Source organism: Phyllobates terribilis, unplaced genomic scaffold, assembly GCF_046119375.1.
Source record: "Phyllobates terribilis strain yellow unplaced genomic scaffold, ASM4611937v1 Scaffold_7__3_contigs__length_470593459, whole genome shotgun sequence".
Lineage (NCBI taxonomy): Eukaryota > Metazoa > Chordata > Amphibia > Anura > Dendrobatidae > Phyllobates > Phyllobates terribilis.
In genome coordinates this window covers 87,278,903-87,296,301 of record NW_027362767.1, presented here as the reverse complement: position 1 = coordinate 87,296,301, position 17,399 = coordinate 87,278,903, and the positions used below count along the sequence as shown (strand labels likewise).

The window sequence follows — 17,399 nt, the reverse complement described above, 5'->3', positions numbered from 1 at the left end:
AGTCCAGACGCACCATATGGCCACACAGGGTGCCTGTGGCTTCACAGTAGGGATCTGCAGAGACTCTCCGTGACTTTGTGCAAGGCTGACACTAACTCGGACTGGCCCACCGGAGGACAGGCAAATCTCCAGGTGGGCCTCTGTGCAGGAGTTGCAACATGTACAGACAGAAGCAGCATTTCATAACTCATTTAACAAACTACCTAGTTTATTATTATATAGAAGCATTGGTAAATGTGAAAAAACGTCAAGAAATATTCCATGACCCTGAACAGTGGGCCTCCAGAATCAGTCACTGGCGGGCCCCTTGGCATCCTAGTACCACGTACAGCGTCCAGCCTTGTGCATGGCACCGTGAATACATACTGATCATAAATATGACACTTACCTGCAGATCCTCCAGCTAACACTTGCTGGGAAGCTTCTGTCCAAAAGCTGACATGTTGAGAGGCAGACATGACTGTGAGAACCAGGTGGAAAGATGACCAGACGTCCTTGACAGACAGAACAATACATGATGTTAGTGAATGGATCACAGAAATCTGCAAAATCTAATCTATTCTGTACAATGTCAGCCTGATTACACAGTGTATGTATGTATGTATGTATGTATGTATGTATGTATGTATGTATGTATGTATGTATGTATGTATGTATGTATGTATGTATATATATACACACACACACAGTGCATTGTGAAAGTGTTTGGCCCCCTTGAACTTTTCTACCTTTTGCCACATTTCTGGCTTCAAGCATAAAGATATAAAACTCTAATTTTTTGGGGAAGAATCAACAACAAGTGGGACACAATCGTGAAGTGGAACGAAATTTATTGGATATTTTAAACTTTTTTAACAAATTAAAAACTGAAAAGTGGGGCGTGCAATATTATTCGGCCCCCTTGAGTTAATACTTTGTAGCGCCACCTTTTGCTGTGATTACAGCTGCAAGTCGCTTGGGGTATGTCTCTATCAGTTTTGCACATCGAGAGGCTGAAATTCTTGCCCATTCTTCCTCGCAAAACAGCTCGAGCCCAATGAGGTTGGATGGAGAGCGTTCGTGAACAGCAGTTTTCAGCTCTTTCCACAGATTCTCGATTGGATTCAGATCTGGACTTTGACTTGGCCATTCTAACACCTGGATACATTTATTTTTGGAACCACAACATTGTAGATTTTGCTTTAGGTTTGGGATCATTGTCTTGTTGGAAGATAAATCCTCCGTCCCAGTCTCAGGTCTTTTGCAGACTCCAACAGGTTTTCTTCCAGAATGGTCCTGTATTTGGCTCCATCCATCTTCCCTGTCCCTGCTGAAGAAAAGCAGGCCCAAACCATGATGCTACCACCACCATGTTTGACAGTGGGGATGGTGTTTTGAGGGTGATGAGCTGTGTTGGTTTTACGCCAAACATACCGTTTTGCACTGTGGCCAAAAAGTACGATTTTGGTTTCATCTGACCAGAGCACCTTATTCCACATGTTTGGTGTGTCTCCCAGGTGGCTTGTGGCAAACTTCAAACGAGACTTTTTATGGATATCTTTGAGAAATGGCTTTCTTCTTGCCACTCTTCCATAAAGGCCAGATTTGTGCAGTGTACGACTGATTGTTGTCCTATGGACAGACTCTCCCACCTCAGCTGTAGATCTCTGCAGTTCATCCAGAGTGATCATGGGCCTTTTGGCTGCATCTCTGATCAGTCTTCTCTTTGTTCGAGATGAAAGTTTAGAGGGACTGCTGGGTCTTGGTAGATTTGCAGTGGTCTGATACTCCTTCCATTTCAATATGATCACTTGCACAGTGCTCCTTGAGATGTTTAAAACTTGGGAAATCTTTTTGTATCCAAATCCGGCTTTAACCTTCGCCACAACAGTATCTCGGACCTGCCTGGTGTGTTCCTTGGTCTTCATGATGCTCTCTGCACTTGAAACAGAACCCTGAGACTATCACAAAGCAGGTGCATTTATAGGAAACTTAATTACACACAGGTGGAATCTATGTATCATTACCAGTCATTTAGGACAACATTGGATCATTCAGAGATCCTCACTGAACTTCTGGAGTAAGTTTGCTGCACTGAAAGTAAAGGGGCTGAATAATCTTGCACGCCCCACTTTTCAGTTTTTAATTTGTTAAAAAAGTTTAAAATATCCAATAAATTTTGTTCTACTTCACGATTGTGTCCCACTTGTTGTTGATTCTTCCCCCAAAAATTAGAATTTTATATCTTTATGTTTGAAGCCAGAAATGTGGCAAAAGGTAGAAAAGTTCAAGGGGGCCAAATACTTTCACAATGCACTGTATATTATACTTACATTGCACTATTATCCAGCAATATTCCCCTAAACTGCCCATCACTTACTTTCAGAACCTAGTGGTGCACATGCACTGGTGTTTTTTGCGAGGGCAGGATCCTCTGGTATCTACCACAATGATCATTGCCATCCGGTAGGACTCACCTGAGTCATGTATGGCTATTAGTGTTGAGCGAGTATGTTGTATTAACCCTTTCGCCGAGTATGCTCGGGCCGAGCTCCGAGTATTTACAGCTGCTCGGTGATATGGTTGAATCACTGTTTGACAGTTTTATTACATGGGAGGAATGTCTATTTCTTACACATTCCTCACATGTAATAAAGCTGTCAAACAGTCGCAAATCATGCACACAGGAGGGATTCAACCATATCACCGAGCAGCTGTAAATACTCGGAGCTCGGCCGAGCATACTCGCTCAACACTAATGGCTATCCAATGTCTACTTGTTCTAAGGCTGAATTCACGTGGACTGCCTCGGGTCAGGAGACAAGCAGCGGATCTGGTCATCATGGTCCGTATTTCGACCGTGAAAATGGAGCATTTAAAAACCAGCCTATGGCTCAGATCACGTATTCCCCCACATCACCGATTGGCAGCTTTCAGGGTATACTGTGCGAAGGCAGAAAGCTGCCAGTAATGGGGGTGGGGTTATACAGAGCTCATGAATATACTTATAGAGGGCTACCTAGCAGCAGGATTACTAGTCCTCTAGTCTATAGTGATCATCTCTTGCTGATAAAACTGATTTTATCAAACTACAGCAAGCGGCCCAGTAAGTGACATATCACTGGACTCAGGGTCTCTGTTTAAATATTATGCAGGATCTCAGCACACGCCCCTAGGATGCATGTTACACGCCCCAAGCGCTATGTGTGACCCTTGCACTTTCCTTATACACAACCACAATGTTCTTGTCTTGACTGCAGTGTATTTTCATATAGCTAAATAGAGGAAATTCCGTTTTATGCTACGTTCACATGTTGAAGCCGCAGAGCATTTTTTTTTTGTTTTTTTTTTTTGCTGTGATCGCAGTAGAATTGTAACCGTTTTGCCTCTATTTTATAAAATTGCACCAAAATGGATGTATTTTGTTGCCATAGATGTGGCAAAAATGCATCACAGCCATAAAGTGTGAACGCGGCCTTAGGCCTTTTTCCTGTGAACGCATTTCAGACGTCCATAATACCGATGCATAATGAAACAGCAGATATCTGTATTTAATCAGTTTTTGCAGTTTCCAGCAGAGGCCGATTATGCAGCGATTATTCCTCATAGCCATTACTTCTATAAGAGAATACGATGCCACGAGTGGGCACCATTAGTCGGCATACACATGGACCAATACATCAAAAGTTCAAAACTCGTAGTTGTGCAAACATTTTGTGACTTTTGATTTATATTTGGAAAACTGGAAGTGAGGTCGAGAGCAGCCCAACAAATTCATCAATTTAATCCCCAAAAGTGGCGTAAATTATGACAAAAAAAAGCACATTTCTGGTGCACGCCTTGCCTATTAGTGAATTTGGCACATTTTACCGCAGTGCATGCTGGATCACAACTAGTATACAAAATGCCAATCTTGATAGATTGACTCCTGAGTGACTTCAGGGCTATTAATACCGAGCCATCAGGGCTTCACCTGCTGCCGTCTGGGCTTGAGCTTTGTTTTGGCTTAAAGGGATAATCCGGCTGCGCACTGTTCTGCATTGAGGTGAGCAGAGCCGGTGACCTTATGTCTGCAGATATTTTTCTTAGAAATAGGAGAGATACATGATTCTTGCTGATTGCGACCCGACAGGACCTGTCAATGGTCTCCAGCGCAGCTGGACCTTTTTTTCTTTTTTAAGGGTTGCATCAAAAACTTCCTAGTGTGAACCGAATCTGACAATGTATGTTACCACTGACAGTATGTCTCCACAATCTACCGTACGGCGGTACGACAGAGACACTGGCAGCACATTAGGTAGTAGAGTTGTCAGCCCCCTCGTAATTTGTTTATAAGCAGCCAGGATGTGACCACCGCGGCTAATCAGTGACAGCAGGAGCCAATCAGTGAGTCCTGTAGTCAATTGGTGACCGCCGTGGCATTCTTCTGGCATCATGGCTCAATACAAAGTGGTAATGTTAGTAATGAAAATGTTTTAACTTTAACAGAGTATCTACTGCCTGGACAACAAGCATTGAAAAGAAGATAAAACACATCTCAAAACGCCGTCCTGGATTTAGCGGAGGAATTATCCCCCTGATATATATATATATATATATATATATATAATGCACAGGGCATACCCCATGGCATCCATATTACTACACCCAAAAGAAATAACTCCTGGCAAGTGGCCGGCAAGTTCTAACGACTACTAAGAATTCTACGGTCTGATTGTGACACTCATCTGTACCGAGATGTGACGCCGGCAGCCTCCTCTGGGATCTGGTACAGGAGAGAAGACGGCAGCAGCCTCGCTGCAGGCAGTCTGACTTTCCTCACACCTGATTGGCTCAGGGAAATGAGCCTTTGAAAGGCAGAACTTGAATCTTTAACGTTATTGGCCGTTTTCTGTGTCCAGCCTCCATACTGCAGCCAATGGGGGGGGGGCAGATTTCCCTCCAGCTGATGACAGCCAGGGTGTAGTGTACACAGACTGCAGAAGGACCTGGGATGATGTCATGATCATGTGACCAGACTCTCACTACTTCTCCAGGTGAGTAGTGTACAGCCCCACATGGCTGACAGCAGCGCCCCCATCAGTGACACAGGGGAAGAGACTCTGCCATTCTGATATGAAGACATCAGCCGCAATCATTCCAACTGTAGGAAGAGAATTACACATATACTAATCTGGTCAGGCTTCTTTGGGTTTAAAAAAAAAAAAGATGGACGGGTAAAAAAATGGCGTATTATTATGGGCTGTCCTGGAGTTTCTGGACAGGGTTAAAAAATGGAACACAGAAATGTCCGTTCTGTCCATCGTAATTTTTTTGGGAAATGTAAAAAAACGAACCTGGCAACAGATTCAGCATGAATCAGATCCCTGGGGGGCGCAGGAGTCCATCCCCCCCGGGGGGGCTCCAGGAATCCAGACCACCCGGGGGGGGGCCCCGCAGGAATCCATGATTGCAGACATGTTCTTGTCTGAAGCACTGCGGCATTTTGGAGAAAAGATAGTGAGGGACCAAAAGGAGAGATGTGACTGGACTGGTGAAGCCTTTTTATTGGTGATTGACAGGTCTCTCAATGTAAACACATAGGACAGATCTGGCAATCAACTAGAGCAGGGTGGGGAAAAGATATCTGGGGACAGCACCGGACTAATCATGTCTCACCAGGGGGGCAGATCATTGGAGCCAGTCCTGCACCAAAATGCATTTGTGCAATAAAAACCTTCAATTTATACCATCGAGGAGTCTTCATTTCCACAAGCACAGCCCAGATACCATGATCTCCACTATAGTGACTCAGTGCTAGATGGGAGGAGGTCTGACACCAGCACCCAGAACCCCCCTGCCGGGTGCACACAGGATGCCGAATATACAACAGCGCGTCAGAAACCCCACTAATGTGCCCTCCTGGCCCAGTACATGTATTACAGGGGTTGTGTTATTTACAGAGGAGCTTTCCTTCTCTTGCATACACAAAATAACTCCATCCGTACAAGCTGCCGCACATCAGCCTGAGTGTACAACCACAGAACCAGCAGCAGTATACAGCTGCTAGCATAGGAAGACGTGCAGGACCACATGTAGTGAGGGCACACAACCATCTCTGCTAGATTTATACACAACAGACGCACACAGCTCTGCTACATGTATACGCAATAGACACACGCACACGGCTCCGCTACATGTATACGCAATAGACACACACACACACGGCTCCGCTACATGTATACGCAATAGACACACACACACACGGCTCCGCTACATGTATACGCAATAGACACACACACACACGGCTCCGCTACATGTATACGCAATAGACACACACACACACACGGCTCTGCTACATGTATACGCAATAGACACACACACACGGCTCTGCTACATGTATACGCAATAGACACACACGGCTCCGCTACATGTATACGCAATAGACACACGCACACGGCTCCGCTACATGTATACGCAATAGACACGCACACGGCTCCGCTACATGTATACGCAATAGACACACGCACACGGCTCCGCTACATGTATACGCAATAGACACACGCACACGGCTCCGCTACATGTATACGCAATAGACACACGCACACGGCTCCGCTACATGTATACGCAATAGACACACGCACACGGCTCCGCTACATGTATACGCAATAGACACACGCACACGGCTCCGCTACATGTATACGCAATAGACACACGCACACGGCTCCGCTACATGTATACGCAATAGACACACGCACACGGCTCCGCTACATGTATACGCAATAGACACACACACACGGCTCTGCTACATGTATACGCAATAGACACACACACACGGCTCTGCTACATGTATACGCAATAGACACACACACACGGCTCTGCTACATGTATACGCAATAGACACACACGGCTCTGCTACATGTATAAGCAATAGACACACACACACAGCTCTGCTACATGTATACGCAATAGACACACACACAGCTCTGCTACATGTATACGCAATAGACACACACAGCTCTGCTACATGTATACGCAATAGACACACACACACACGGCTCTGCTACATGTATACGCAATAGACACACACACAGCTCTGCTACATGTATACGCAATAGACACACACAGCTCTGCTACATGTATACGCAATAGACACACACACGGCTCTGCTACATGTATACGCAATAGACACACACACACAGCTCTGCTACATGTATACGCAATAGACACACACAGCTCTGCTACATGTATACGCAATAGACACACACGGCTCTGCTACATGTATACGCAATAGACACACGCACACGGCTCTGCTACATGTATACGCAATAGACACACACGGCTCTGCTACATGTATACGCAATAGACACACACGGCTCTGCTACATGTATACGCAATAGACACACACGGCTCTGCTACATGTATACGCAATAGACACACACGGCACCGCTACATGTATACGCAATAGACACACACGGCTCCGCTACATTCACACCAACCATACAAGCCGCAGTAACTTTACCTCACACACCTGCAATTACCGCACATCTCCACAGTGCAGGCTGTGACTCCTCCCACACACGTGACTCTCCATATGGTGATGACGTCACCACAGGTCCTTCTCCCTGCAGGATGCTGCTGAGCAGTGACGTGCGCTGCCATCAGGGGCCACAGTCTGAGCAGTGAGGACTTCCTACCAGTGAGTATCCCCCTCTCCCAGTACAGAGCACACCCCCAGCTTGTGGCTCCGTAGCTGCCGGGGTATTAGGATTCATATTCAGGGCATGATGGGAGTTGTAGTCTTGTAATCTGTCCTGGTCATGTGACTGTCACACAGGTGTTGGCTGCTTAGTGTTCCTCTATGTCATACATGTCCAAATCTGGCCCGCAGGGTGGTTTTATTTGGCCCACAATATCAGAACTATCAGCATTATATGGGGCCCATTATACTGTATGGAGGACTATGTGGGGCCCATTATTCTGTATGGAGGACTATGTGGGGCCCATTATTCTGTATGGAGGACTATGTGGGGCCCAATATACTGTATGGAGGACTATGTGGGGCCCATTATTCTGTATGGAGGACTATGTGGGGCCTTTTATTCTGTATGGAGGACTATGTGGGGCCCATTATTCTGTATGGAGGACTATGTGGGGCCCATTATTCTGTATGGAGGACTATGGGGGACCCATTATTCTGTATGGAGGACTATGTGGAGTCCATTATACTGCATGGAGGACTATGTGGGGCCTATTATTCTGTATGGAGGACTATGTGGGGCCCATTATTCTGTATGGAGGACTATGTGGAGTCCATTATACTGTATGGAGGACTATGTGGGGCCCAATATACTGTATGTAGGACTATGTGGGGCTTTTTATTCTGTATGGAGGACTATGTGGGGCCCATTATTCTGTATGGAGGACTATGTGGGGCCCATTATTCTGTATGGAGGACTATGTGGGGCCCATTATTCTGTATGGAGGACTATGTGGGGCCCATTATTCTGTATGGAGGACTATGTGGGGCCCATTATTCTGTATGGAGGACTATGTGGGGCCCATTATTCTGTATGGAGGACTATGTGGTGCCCATTATTCTGTATGTAGGACTATGTGGGGCCTTTTATTCTGTATGGAGGACTATGTGGGGCCCATTATTCTGTATGGAGGACTATGTGGGGCCCATTATTCTGTATGGAGGACTATGTGGGGCCCATTATTCTGTATGGAGGACTATGTGGGGCCCATTATTCTGTATGGAGGACTATGTGGGGCCCATTATTCTGTATGGAGGACTATGTGGGGCCCATTATTCTGTATGGAGGACTATGTGGGGCCCATTATTCTGTATGGAGGACTATGTGGGGCCCATTATTCTGTATGGAGGACTATGTGGGGCCCATTATTCTGTATGGAGGACTATGTGGGGCCCATTATTCTGTATGAAGGACTGTGTGGGCCCATTATACTGTATGAAGGACTGTGTGGGCCCATTATACTGTATGGAGGACTATGTGAGGCCCATTATTCTGTAGGGAGGACTATGTGGGCCCATTATTCTGTATGGAGGACTATGTGGGGCCCATTATACTGTATACTGATTGGCCCGCAACTTTGTCCAAGTTTTTCATTTTGGCCCTCTGTGTTTGAGTTTGACATCCCTGCTCTATGTGGTCATCACATGTAGCCGTGCTGAAGCCGCTCTTTCCACCATGGCTGCACAGTGTGCACATGTGCCCGTGTATGATGGCTGCCGGGGTCCTTTCTGTCACTGATCCCTGGTGAGAGCACAGGGCTGTACGTCTCCATATAAGACCTCGTACACACAGACTGCCGCTAGTCACATATCCATTATAGTCTATGGGTCTGTTCACATGTCCCTGTTATTCTTTCAATGTGTCCACAAAACCAAATCACGGCGACTTGTCCATTTTTAATCGGCATCTCAGATCAAAATCACCTGTAGAAGTCTATGGGTCAGTGAGAATCCCGGGCATCGCACACATTTCATCAGTGCACAGTCCGTGTACAGTCTGTGATTAGCACTGCAAAGTATAGGAGACGCTATGCAAAGTATTTATTCTTCCTTATGAGAAAATCACTGATGGTAAAATCGGACCAAACACTGATGTCACACTGACCAAACACTGATGACACTGATGGTAAAAACTCTTTTGGGTATGTGTCGCGCTTATTCACTAGGTATAAATGAAAAAAGGAGGGGGAAAATTGGTGAAAGGGGGGATGTAAGTACACATTTAAGGACACTGCCATCAGTACTCTTGTACGGACTAATCATCCTTTTCAGTGCATTTATGGAATGTGCAATGTAAATCGGGACTTTTATATAGATTACTCATCTTTCTTAATGTATTGTTGAAATGTGTTATTCACATAGGTTTTTATTTGCATCATTTACCCATTCCAGCCTTTGGTCTTTTATATTCGGTGTCCCTTTTTATAACCACTGACTCTTTTTGTGCTACGTGAGTAGCAGGTCGGAGTTCTACTCCGCATACTTATTGTTTATATTAGTGGGCTGTATATAAGCCCCCCTTTCCCCAATTCCCCCCCTTCTTTTTTCATTGATACCTAGTGAGTAAGAGACAGATACCCCAAAATAATTTTCTTGCCTTTCATTTCCACCCGGACTCTCACACAGGATCGGGGCTTCTGTCTGCGGTTTCTACACTTTTGTTCCTCATTTCCTAGATCCGCACACTCAGGGCTCTGATATATATCCTTTTATTTTCAATTCGATGGTAAAAACGGACTAAACACTGATGACACACGGAGAAAACACTGAGGACTCTCTGATTGTTGTCTGAGTGTGTGAAAATCCCTGCCGTCTGAATAAGGCCCATATCACGTCTGTAGCTGTCAGGCTGGATTCACAAACCGCATTGTTCAGCATTTCCTTTGGCAGTCTTCATAGTGGGGGTCACTTTCTTGGATGGCTATATGTTTCTTTATGTTGAAATATAAAATTCACAACATACAAAACATTTTGGTTTCCTGCATTTTTGTCTCAATTTTTTTGTTGTTGTTTTTTTTCCCTAAGACACAACATGTTCTGGGTTTGGAGCTTTTCTTTTTCTTTTTTTTAATGCACTTTAAGCACTTAAAAAAAAGTCACTAAATTTAAAATTGCAGTCTTAAAATATAAAGGACATTTTAAATAAAATGTTGGATAATTTCAAGCACTTTAAAGGGAATCTGTCAGTAGGATCGACCCTCCTAACCGTCTATATGGGCATGTAGGTCATTGGAAGGTGAATAAAATAACACTTTGATATCTGTGATCCGATGTCTTACTCCAGAGAAATTCAAATTTTTCTTAATATGTTAATGATCTGTTGAGATCTATGGGCCGGACATAGATCTCCCCGAGAATCTGACTCCAGAGGTTATATTACATAAAAGGAGATGTTACCAGTGTGAGACATGTAATGACTGACAGTCTGCTCTCCTGATCTACATGTCTCACGGGAGTAACACCCATTAGACACAAAGAACCCCACTGAGTACAGCGCCACTGCATCTGCTTGGGAGATGTTCAGATCATCATAATATTGCTGTGTGCATGATGCATGAGGGAGCTGGCAGTGTCACTTTAAGGGAATCTGTCAGCAGGTTTTGTGCTATGTATTCTGAGAGCAGCTTAATATAGGGCAAGAAATCCTGATTCCAGGGATGTGTCACTAACTGGGCTGCTTCCTGCAGTTTTTATAGAATCCTTGTTTACTCTGCTGTAGATGTAGCAGAGCTGAGACTTCTGGGCTGTGTATAACCCTGCCCACACCCCTGTTTGGCTGGCAATCAGAGGTATGGGTGGGGTTATACAGATTAGCTCGACTACTTAGACTTGAGACCTAGTCAGGCAGTGATAATCTCCTTCTGATAAAACACTGATTGTGTAGAAACTATAACACACAGCCTTATAAGTGACACATCACTGGAATCAGGCTTTCTTGCCCTATATTATGCTGCTCTCAGAATACATAACAAAAGACCTGCTGACAGCTGTGCACAGTTTTTATGACATTTAGATGGCTTCTTTATGTACAATGCTGAATATTATCGACATCTGCTGAAAGTAATTATTACAATTCTCTCAATATTGATTATTCCATTTCTCCATTACCAGCGGTAATAAAGCAGACGATGTACAGACAGGGAAGTGGAGCAGAAGATCTGAGTGTTAGTCACTATTGAGAGGTAAGGCTGAACACTGCAATATGGTCTCTTTATGCATTAATATAAAAGGTGATTTGGTTTCTGCTTTCTGGCACTGTAGTAAAGCTGATTTGTGTAGAATCAGGTGTTTATAATGGATCCTCTATGATGCTCTGCACATATTTGTTCAAAGTTAGAAATCAGGTGAAAATTTTTAGCAAACAGGATGCACAAGGAGAGGACTGTATGGCTGTGCAGAAGGTGGGGACTTATAAGAGGATTTATGGTGTAGAAAATGTGCAGATTACGGCACATGCTGGATCTGGCTGGCCATAGGGAACTGCTAAGGCAAAGCTGACTGCGCCTGCAGCACTGAAGAGCGCACAGTTCAGACCAGCGGCTTTACCTTGTGTCTGGTCTGAACAATCACACATCAGGAGCGCAGCATCCCCCTAGCAGGCCAGGGGCAGGGGAGCGGTGTACTCCTGAAGCGCTACTTCGAGACCACCACTGTACAGCTGGCTTATGGAACACTAGTCTTAATAAATTTCCCACATTTCTGTATTATGGTGCACAGTGTTAAGTCTGTAGAGGATGTAGAACAACCATAAAAAATTATACTTGTAGTAATCTTATGTAAAACCACTGAGAAATTGAGCTATCGCAAAAATTACCCTGGAAGTGCACATCTCACAGTGACTGGTAAATTTATGGCTTTTTTGCAAACTCAATGATGAAAAATCAGAGAGCCCATAACCTGTTTGTCACAGGGATGTCGCAACAGAGTGGGGCCAGAAGATTGCGGCGTCTGGTTACACGTACAACTGTGCTGGTTAAAACTGCTTCACCTTCCTATTAGCAGTTCAGGTTTTCCTTGCTCTGTTCTTGCAAGGGTTAAACAGTCCTGTTTGTCTCGTGGAGCTCTCTGTCCTGAATTGTCTCAGCTGTTCTGAGTTGATCTCTTCCCTCTGGTTTAAATACTCTCCTCCAAGCTTCAGTTGTTGTCAGTGATATCTTACAACTACCTTGTTTGGAGCTGCAGGATGCTGCTGAGAAAGGAGCAGGTGTTTGGAGTTATGTCAGGAGTAGGGTTGAGCGAGTATGCTCGGGTCGAGCTCCGAGTATTTACAGCTGCTCAGTGATAAGGTTAAATCGCTCCCGTGTGCATGATTTGCAACTGTTTGACAGCTTTATTACATGTGAGGAATGTGTAAGAAATAGACATTCCTCACATGTAATAAAGCTGTCAAACAGTTGCAAATCATGCACACGGGAGCGATATAACCTTATCACCGAGCAGCTATAAATACTCGGAGTTCGGCCCGAGCATACTCGGCGAAAGGGTTAATAGAACATACTCTCTCATCACTAGTCAGGAGATATCTGCGTGTAGTTAGTGCGTCTCCCAGTCTCTATTCTCATTTGATTTGCCTCACCCTCTCCTTCCCGATTTCACACTCGATTGTTTGAGAGTGTAAGATTGCAGTCTTCTTTTATCCCTGTCTGTTTCCCTTTGTATCTTTACAGTGGAGCAGGACTAGCGTTCCTGCTATCCTATAGCAACGTGATCACTGCACGGGGTGAAAGAAAAAGTATCCTTCCGTAGTGGCCGTTCCCTACCCATCTTTCTTTGGGGAGAAGCGTGACACTGTTCTTGCACTTCTGTTGTTGACTGGGTTTGAGTTTATGTGATATCAAAGGTTTATAGTCAAGTAAGCTGCTGTGACATCACAACGGTGATATATTGAGGGTGAGCTGCTGTGACATCATAACGGTGATATTGTGAGGGTGAGCTGCTGTGACATCACAACGGTGATATTGTCAGGGTGAGCTGCTGTGACATCACAACGGTGATATTGTCAGGGTGAGCTGCTGTGACATCACAACGGTGATATTGTCAGGGTGAGCTGCTGTGACATCATAACGGTGATATTGTGAGGGTGAGCTGCTGTGACATCACAACGGTGATATTGTCAGGGTGAGCTGCTGTGACATCACAACGGTGATATTGTCAGGGTGAGCTGCTGTGACATCACAACGGTGATATTGTCAGGGTGAGCTGCTGTGACATCACAACGGTGATATTGTCAGGGTGAGCTGCTCTGACATCACAACGGTGATATTGTCAGGGTGAGCTGCTCTGACATAATGGTGATATTGTGAGAGTGAGCTGCTGTGACATCACAACAGTGATATTTTGAGCTGCTGTGACATCACAACGGTGATATTGTGAGCTGCTGTGACATCACAACGGTGATATTGTGTGGGTGAGCTGCTCTGACATCACAACGGTGATATTGTGTGGGTGAGCTGCTGTGACATGACAACGGTGCTATTGTGAGGGTGGGCTGCTGTGACATGACAACGGTGATATTGTGAGGGTGGGCTGCTGTGACATCACAATGGTGATATTGTGAGGGTGAGCTGCTGTGACATCACAATGGTGATATTGTGAGGGTGAGCTGCTGTGACATCACAATGGTGATATTGTGAACTGCTGTGACATCACAACGGTGATATTGTGAGGGTGAGCTGCTGTGACATCACAATGGTGATATTGTGAACTGCTGTGACATCACAACGGTGATATTGTGAGGGTGAGCTGCTCTGACATCACAATGGTGATATTGTGAGGGTGAGCTGCTGTGTCATCACTACGGTGATATTGTGAGGGTGAGCTGCTCTGATACCTTAATGGTGATATTGTTAACTGCTGTGACATCACAACGTTGATATTGTGAGGGTGAGCTGCTCTGACATCATAACGGTGATATTGTGACTGTGAACTGATGTGACATCACAACTGTGATATTGTGAACTGCTGTGACATCACTACAGTGATATTGTGAGGGTGAGCTGCTGTGAGATCATAACTGTGATATTGTGTACTGCTGTGACAACATAACGGTGATATTGTGAGCTGCTGTGACATCACAACGGTGATATTGTGAGGTTGAGTTGCTGTGACATCACAACGGTGATATTGTGAGGGTGAGCTGCTGTGACATCACAACGGTAATAATGTGAGGGTGAGCTGCTCTGACATCACAACAGTGATATTGTGAGGGTGAGCTGCTGTGACATCACAACGGTGATATTGTGAACTGCTGTGACAACATAACGGTGATATTGTGATCTGCTGTGACATCACAATGGTGATATTGTGAGGGTGAGCTGCTCTGACATCACAGCGGTGATATTGTGAGGGTGAGCTGCTCTGACATCACAACGGTAATATTGTGAGCTGCTCTGACATCACAATGGTGAAATTGTGAGGGTGATCTGCTCTGACATCACGACGGTGATATTGTGAGCTGCTGTGACATCACAACGGTGATATTGTGAGGTTGAGCTGCTTTGACATCACAACGGTGATATTGTGAGGGTGATCTGCTGTGATATTGTGAGGGTGAGCTGCTGTGACATCATAACGATGATATTGTGAAGGTGAGCTGCTGTGACATCATAACGGTGATATTGTGAGGGTGAGCTGCTGTGACATCACAACGGTGATATTGTGAGGGTGAGCTGCTCTGACATCACAACGGTGATATTGTGAGAATGAGCTGCTGTGACATCATAACGGTGATATTGTGAGGGTGAGCTGCTGTGATATCACAACGGTGATATTGTGAGGGTGAGCTGCTGTGACATCACAACGGTGATTTTGTGAGGATGAGCTGCTGTGACATCATAACGGGAATATTGTGAGGGTGAGCTGCTGTGACATCACAACGGTGATATTGTCAGGGTGAGCTGCTGTGACATCACAACTGTGATATTGTGATGTCAGAGCAGCTCACTCTCACAACGGTGATATTGTGAGCATGAGCTGCTCTGACATAACGGTGATATTGGGAGGGTGAGCTGCTGTGACATCACAACGGTGATATTGTGCGGATGAGCAGCTGTGATATCACAATGGTGATATTGTGAGGGTGAACTGCTGTGACATCACAACGGTGATATTGCCAGGAAGAGCTGCTGTGATATCACAATGGTGATATTGTGAGGGTGAACTGCTGTGACATCACAACGGTGATATTGTGAGGATGAGCTGCTCTGACATAGCGGTGATATTGTGAGGGTGAGCTGGTGTGACATCACAACGGTGATATTGTGAGGGTGAGCTGCTGTGACATTACAGCGGTGATATTGTCAGGGTGAGCTGCTGTGACATCACAACTGTGATATTGTCAGGGTGAGCTGCTGTGACATCACAGCGGTGATATTGTGAGGGTGAGCTGCTGTGACATCACAACGGTGATATTGTGAGGGTGAGCTGCTGTGACATCACAACTGTGATATTGTGAACTGCTGTGACATCACAACGGTGATATTGTGAGGGTGAGCTGCTGAGACATCACAACTGTGATATTGTGAGGGTGAGCTGCTCTGACATCACAACGGTGATATTGTGAGGGTGGGCTGCTGTGACATCACAACGGTGATATTGTGAGGGTGAGCTGCTGTGACATCACAACTGTGATATTGTGTACTGCTGTGACATCACAACGGTGATATTGTGAGGGTGAGCTGCTGTGTCATCACAACGGTGATATTGTGAGGGTGAGCTGCTCTGACATCACAACGGTGATATTGTGAGGGTGAGCTGCTGTGACATCACAATGGTGATATTGTGAGGATGAGCTGCTGTGACATCACAACGGTGATATTGTGAGGATGAGCTGCTGTGACATCACAACGGTGATATTGTGAGGGTGAGCTGCTGTGACATCACAATGGTGATATTGTGAACTGCTGTGACATCACAACGGTGATATTGTGAGGGTGAGCTGCTCTGACATCACAATGGTGATATTGTGAGGGTGAGCTGCTGTGTCATCACTACGGTGATATTGTGAGGGTGAGCTGCTCTGATACCTTAATGGTGATATTGTTAACTGCTGTGACATCACAACGTTGATATTGTGAGGGTGAGCTGCTCTGACATCATAACGGTGATATTGTGACTGTGAGCTGATGTGACATCACAACTGTGATATTGTGAACTGCTGTGACATCACTACAGTGATATTGTGAGGGTGAGCTGCTGTGAGATCATAACTGTGATATTGTGTACTGCTGTGACAACATAACGGTGATATTGTGAGCTGCTGTGACATCACAACGGTGATATTGTGAGGTTGAGTTGCTGTGACATCACAACGGTGATATTGTGAGGGTGAGCTGCTGTGACATCACAACGGTAATAATGTGAGGGTGAGCTGCTCTGACATCACAACAGTGATATTGTGAGGGTGAGCTGCTGTGACATCACAACGGTGATATTGTGATCTGCTGTGACATCACAATGGTGATATTGTGAGGGTGAGCTGCTCTGACATCACAGCGGTGATATTGTGAGGGTGAGCTGCTCTGACATCACAACGGTAATATTGTGAGCTGCTCTGACATCACAACGGTGAAATTGTGAGGGTGATCTGCTCTGACATCACGACGGTGATATTGTGAGCTGCTGTGACATCACAACGGTGATATTGTGAGGTTGAGCTGCTTTGACATCACAACGGTGATATTGTGAGGGTGATCTGCTGTGATATTGTGAGGGTGAGCTGCTGTGACATCATAACGATGATATTGTGAGGGTGAGCTGCTGTGACATCATAACGGTGATATTGTGAGGGTGAGCTGCTGTGACATCACAACGGTGATATTGTGAGGGTGAGCTGCTCTGACATCACAACGGTGATATTGTGAGAATGAGCTGCTGTGACATCATAACGGTGATATTGTGAGGG

The 17,399-nt window shown here is 45.3% G+C and overlaps 2 protein-coding genes across 6 annotated transcripts in view; one reads left to right on the top strand and one right to left on the bottom strand.

Moving 5' to 3' along the window:
• The window catches only part of SLC25A21 (solute carrier family 25 member 21), a 420,995-nt gene extending 413,353 nt beyond the window's left edge, over nt 1-7,642 (bottom strand). Inside the window, exons 1-2 of one of the 4 annotated variants that reach the window (XR_012247354.1) lie at nt 4,713-4,907; nt 389-494 (exon numbers count right to left, since the gene is read on the bottom strand). Coding sequence is in view for 3 of the 4 variants with exons in the window: in XM_073638942.1 (XP_073495043.1) it covers nt 389-458 (70 nt within the window). In the remaining variant the exon portion in view is untranslated. Of the gene's footprint in view, nt 1-388; nt 495-4,712; nt 4,908-7,480 lie in introns of those variants that run through there. The other 3 variants (XM_073638942.1, XM_073638943.1, XM_073638941.1) reach the window with 3 other exon arrangements.
• Nucleotides 7,532-17,399, top strand: part of MIPOL1 (mirror-image polydactyly 1) — a 381,387-nt gene continuing 371,519 nt past the window's right edge. For both annotated transcript variants that reach the window (XM_073638937.1, XM_073638936.1), the window contains exons 1-2: nt 7,532-7,657; nt 11,609-11,679. The gene's annotated coding sequence lies outside the window, so the exon portion shown is untranslated. The remainder of the gene's footprint in view (nt 7,658-11,608; nt 11,680-17,399) is intronic.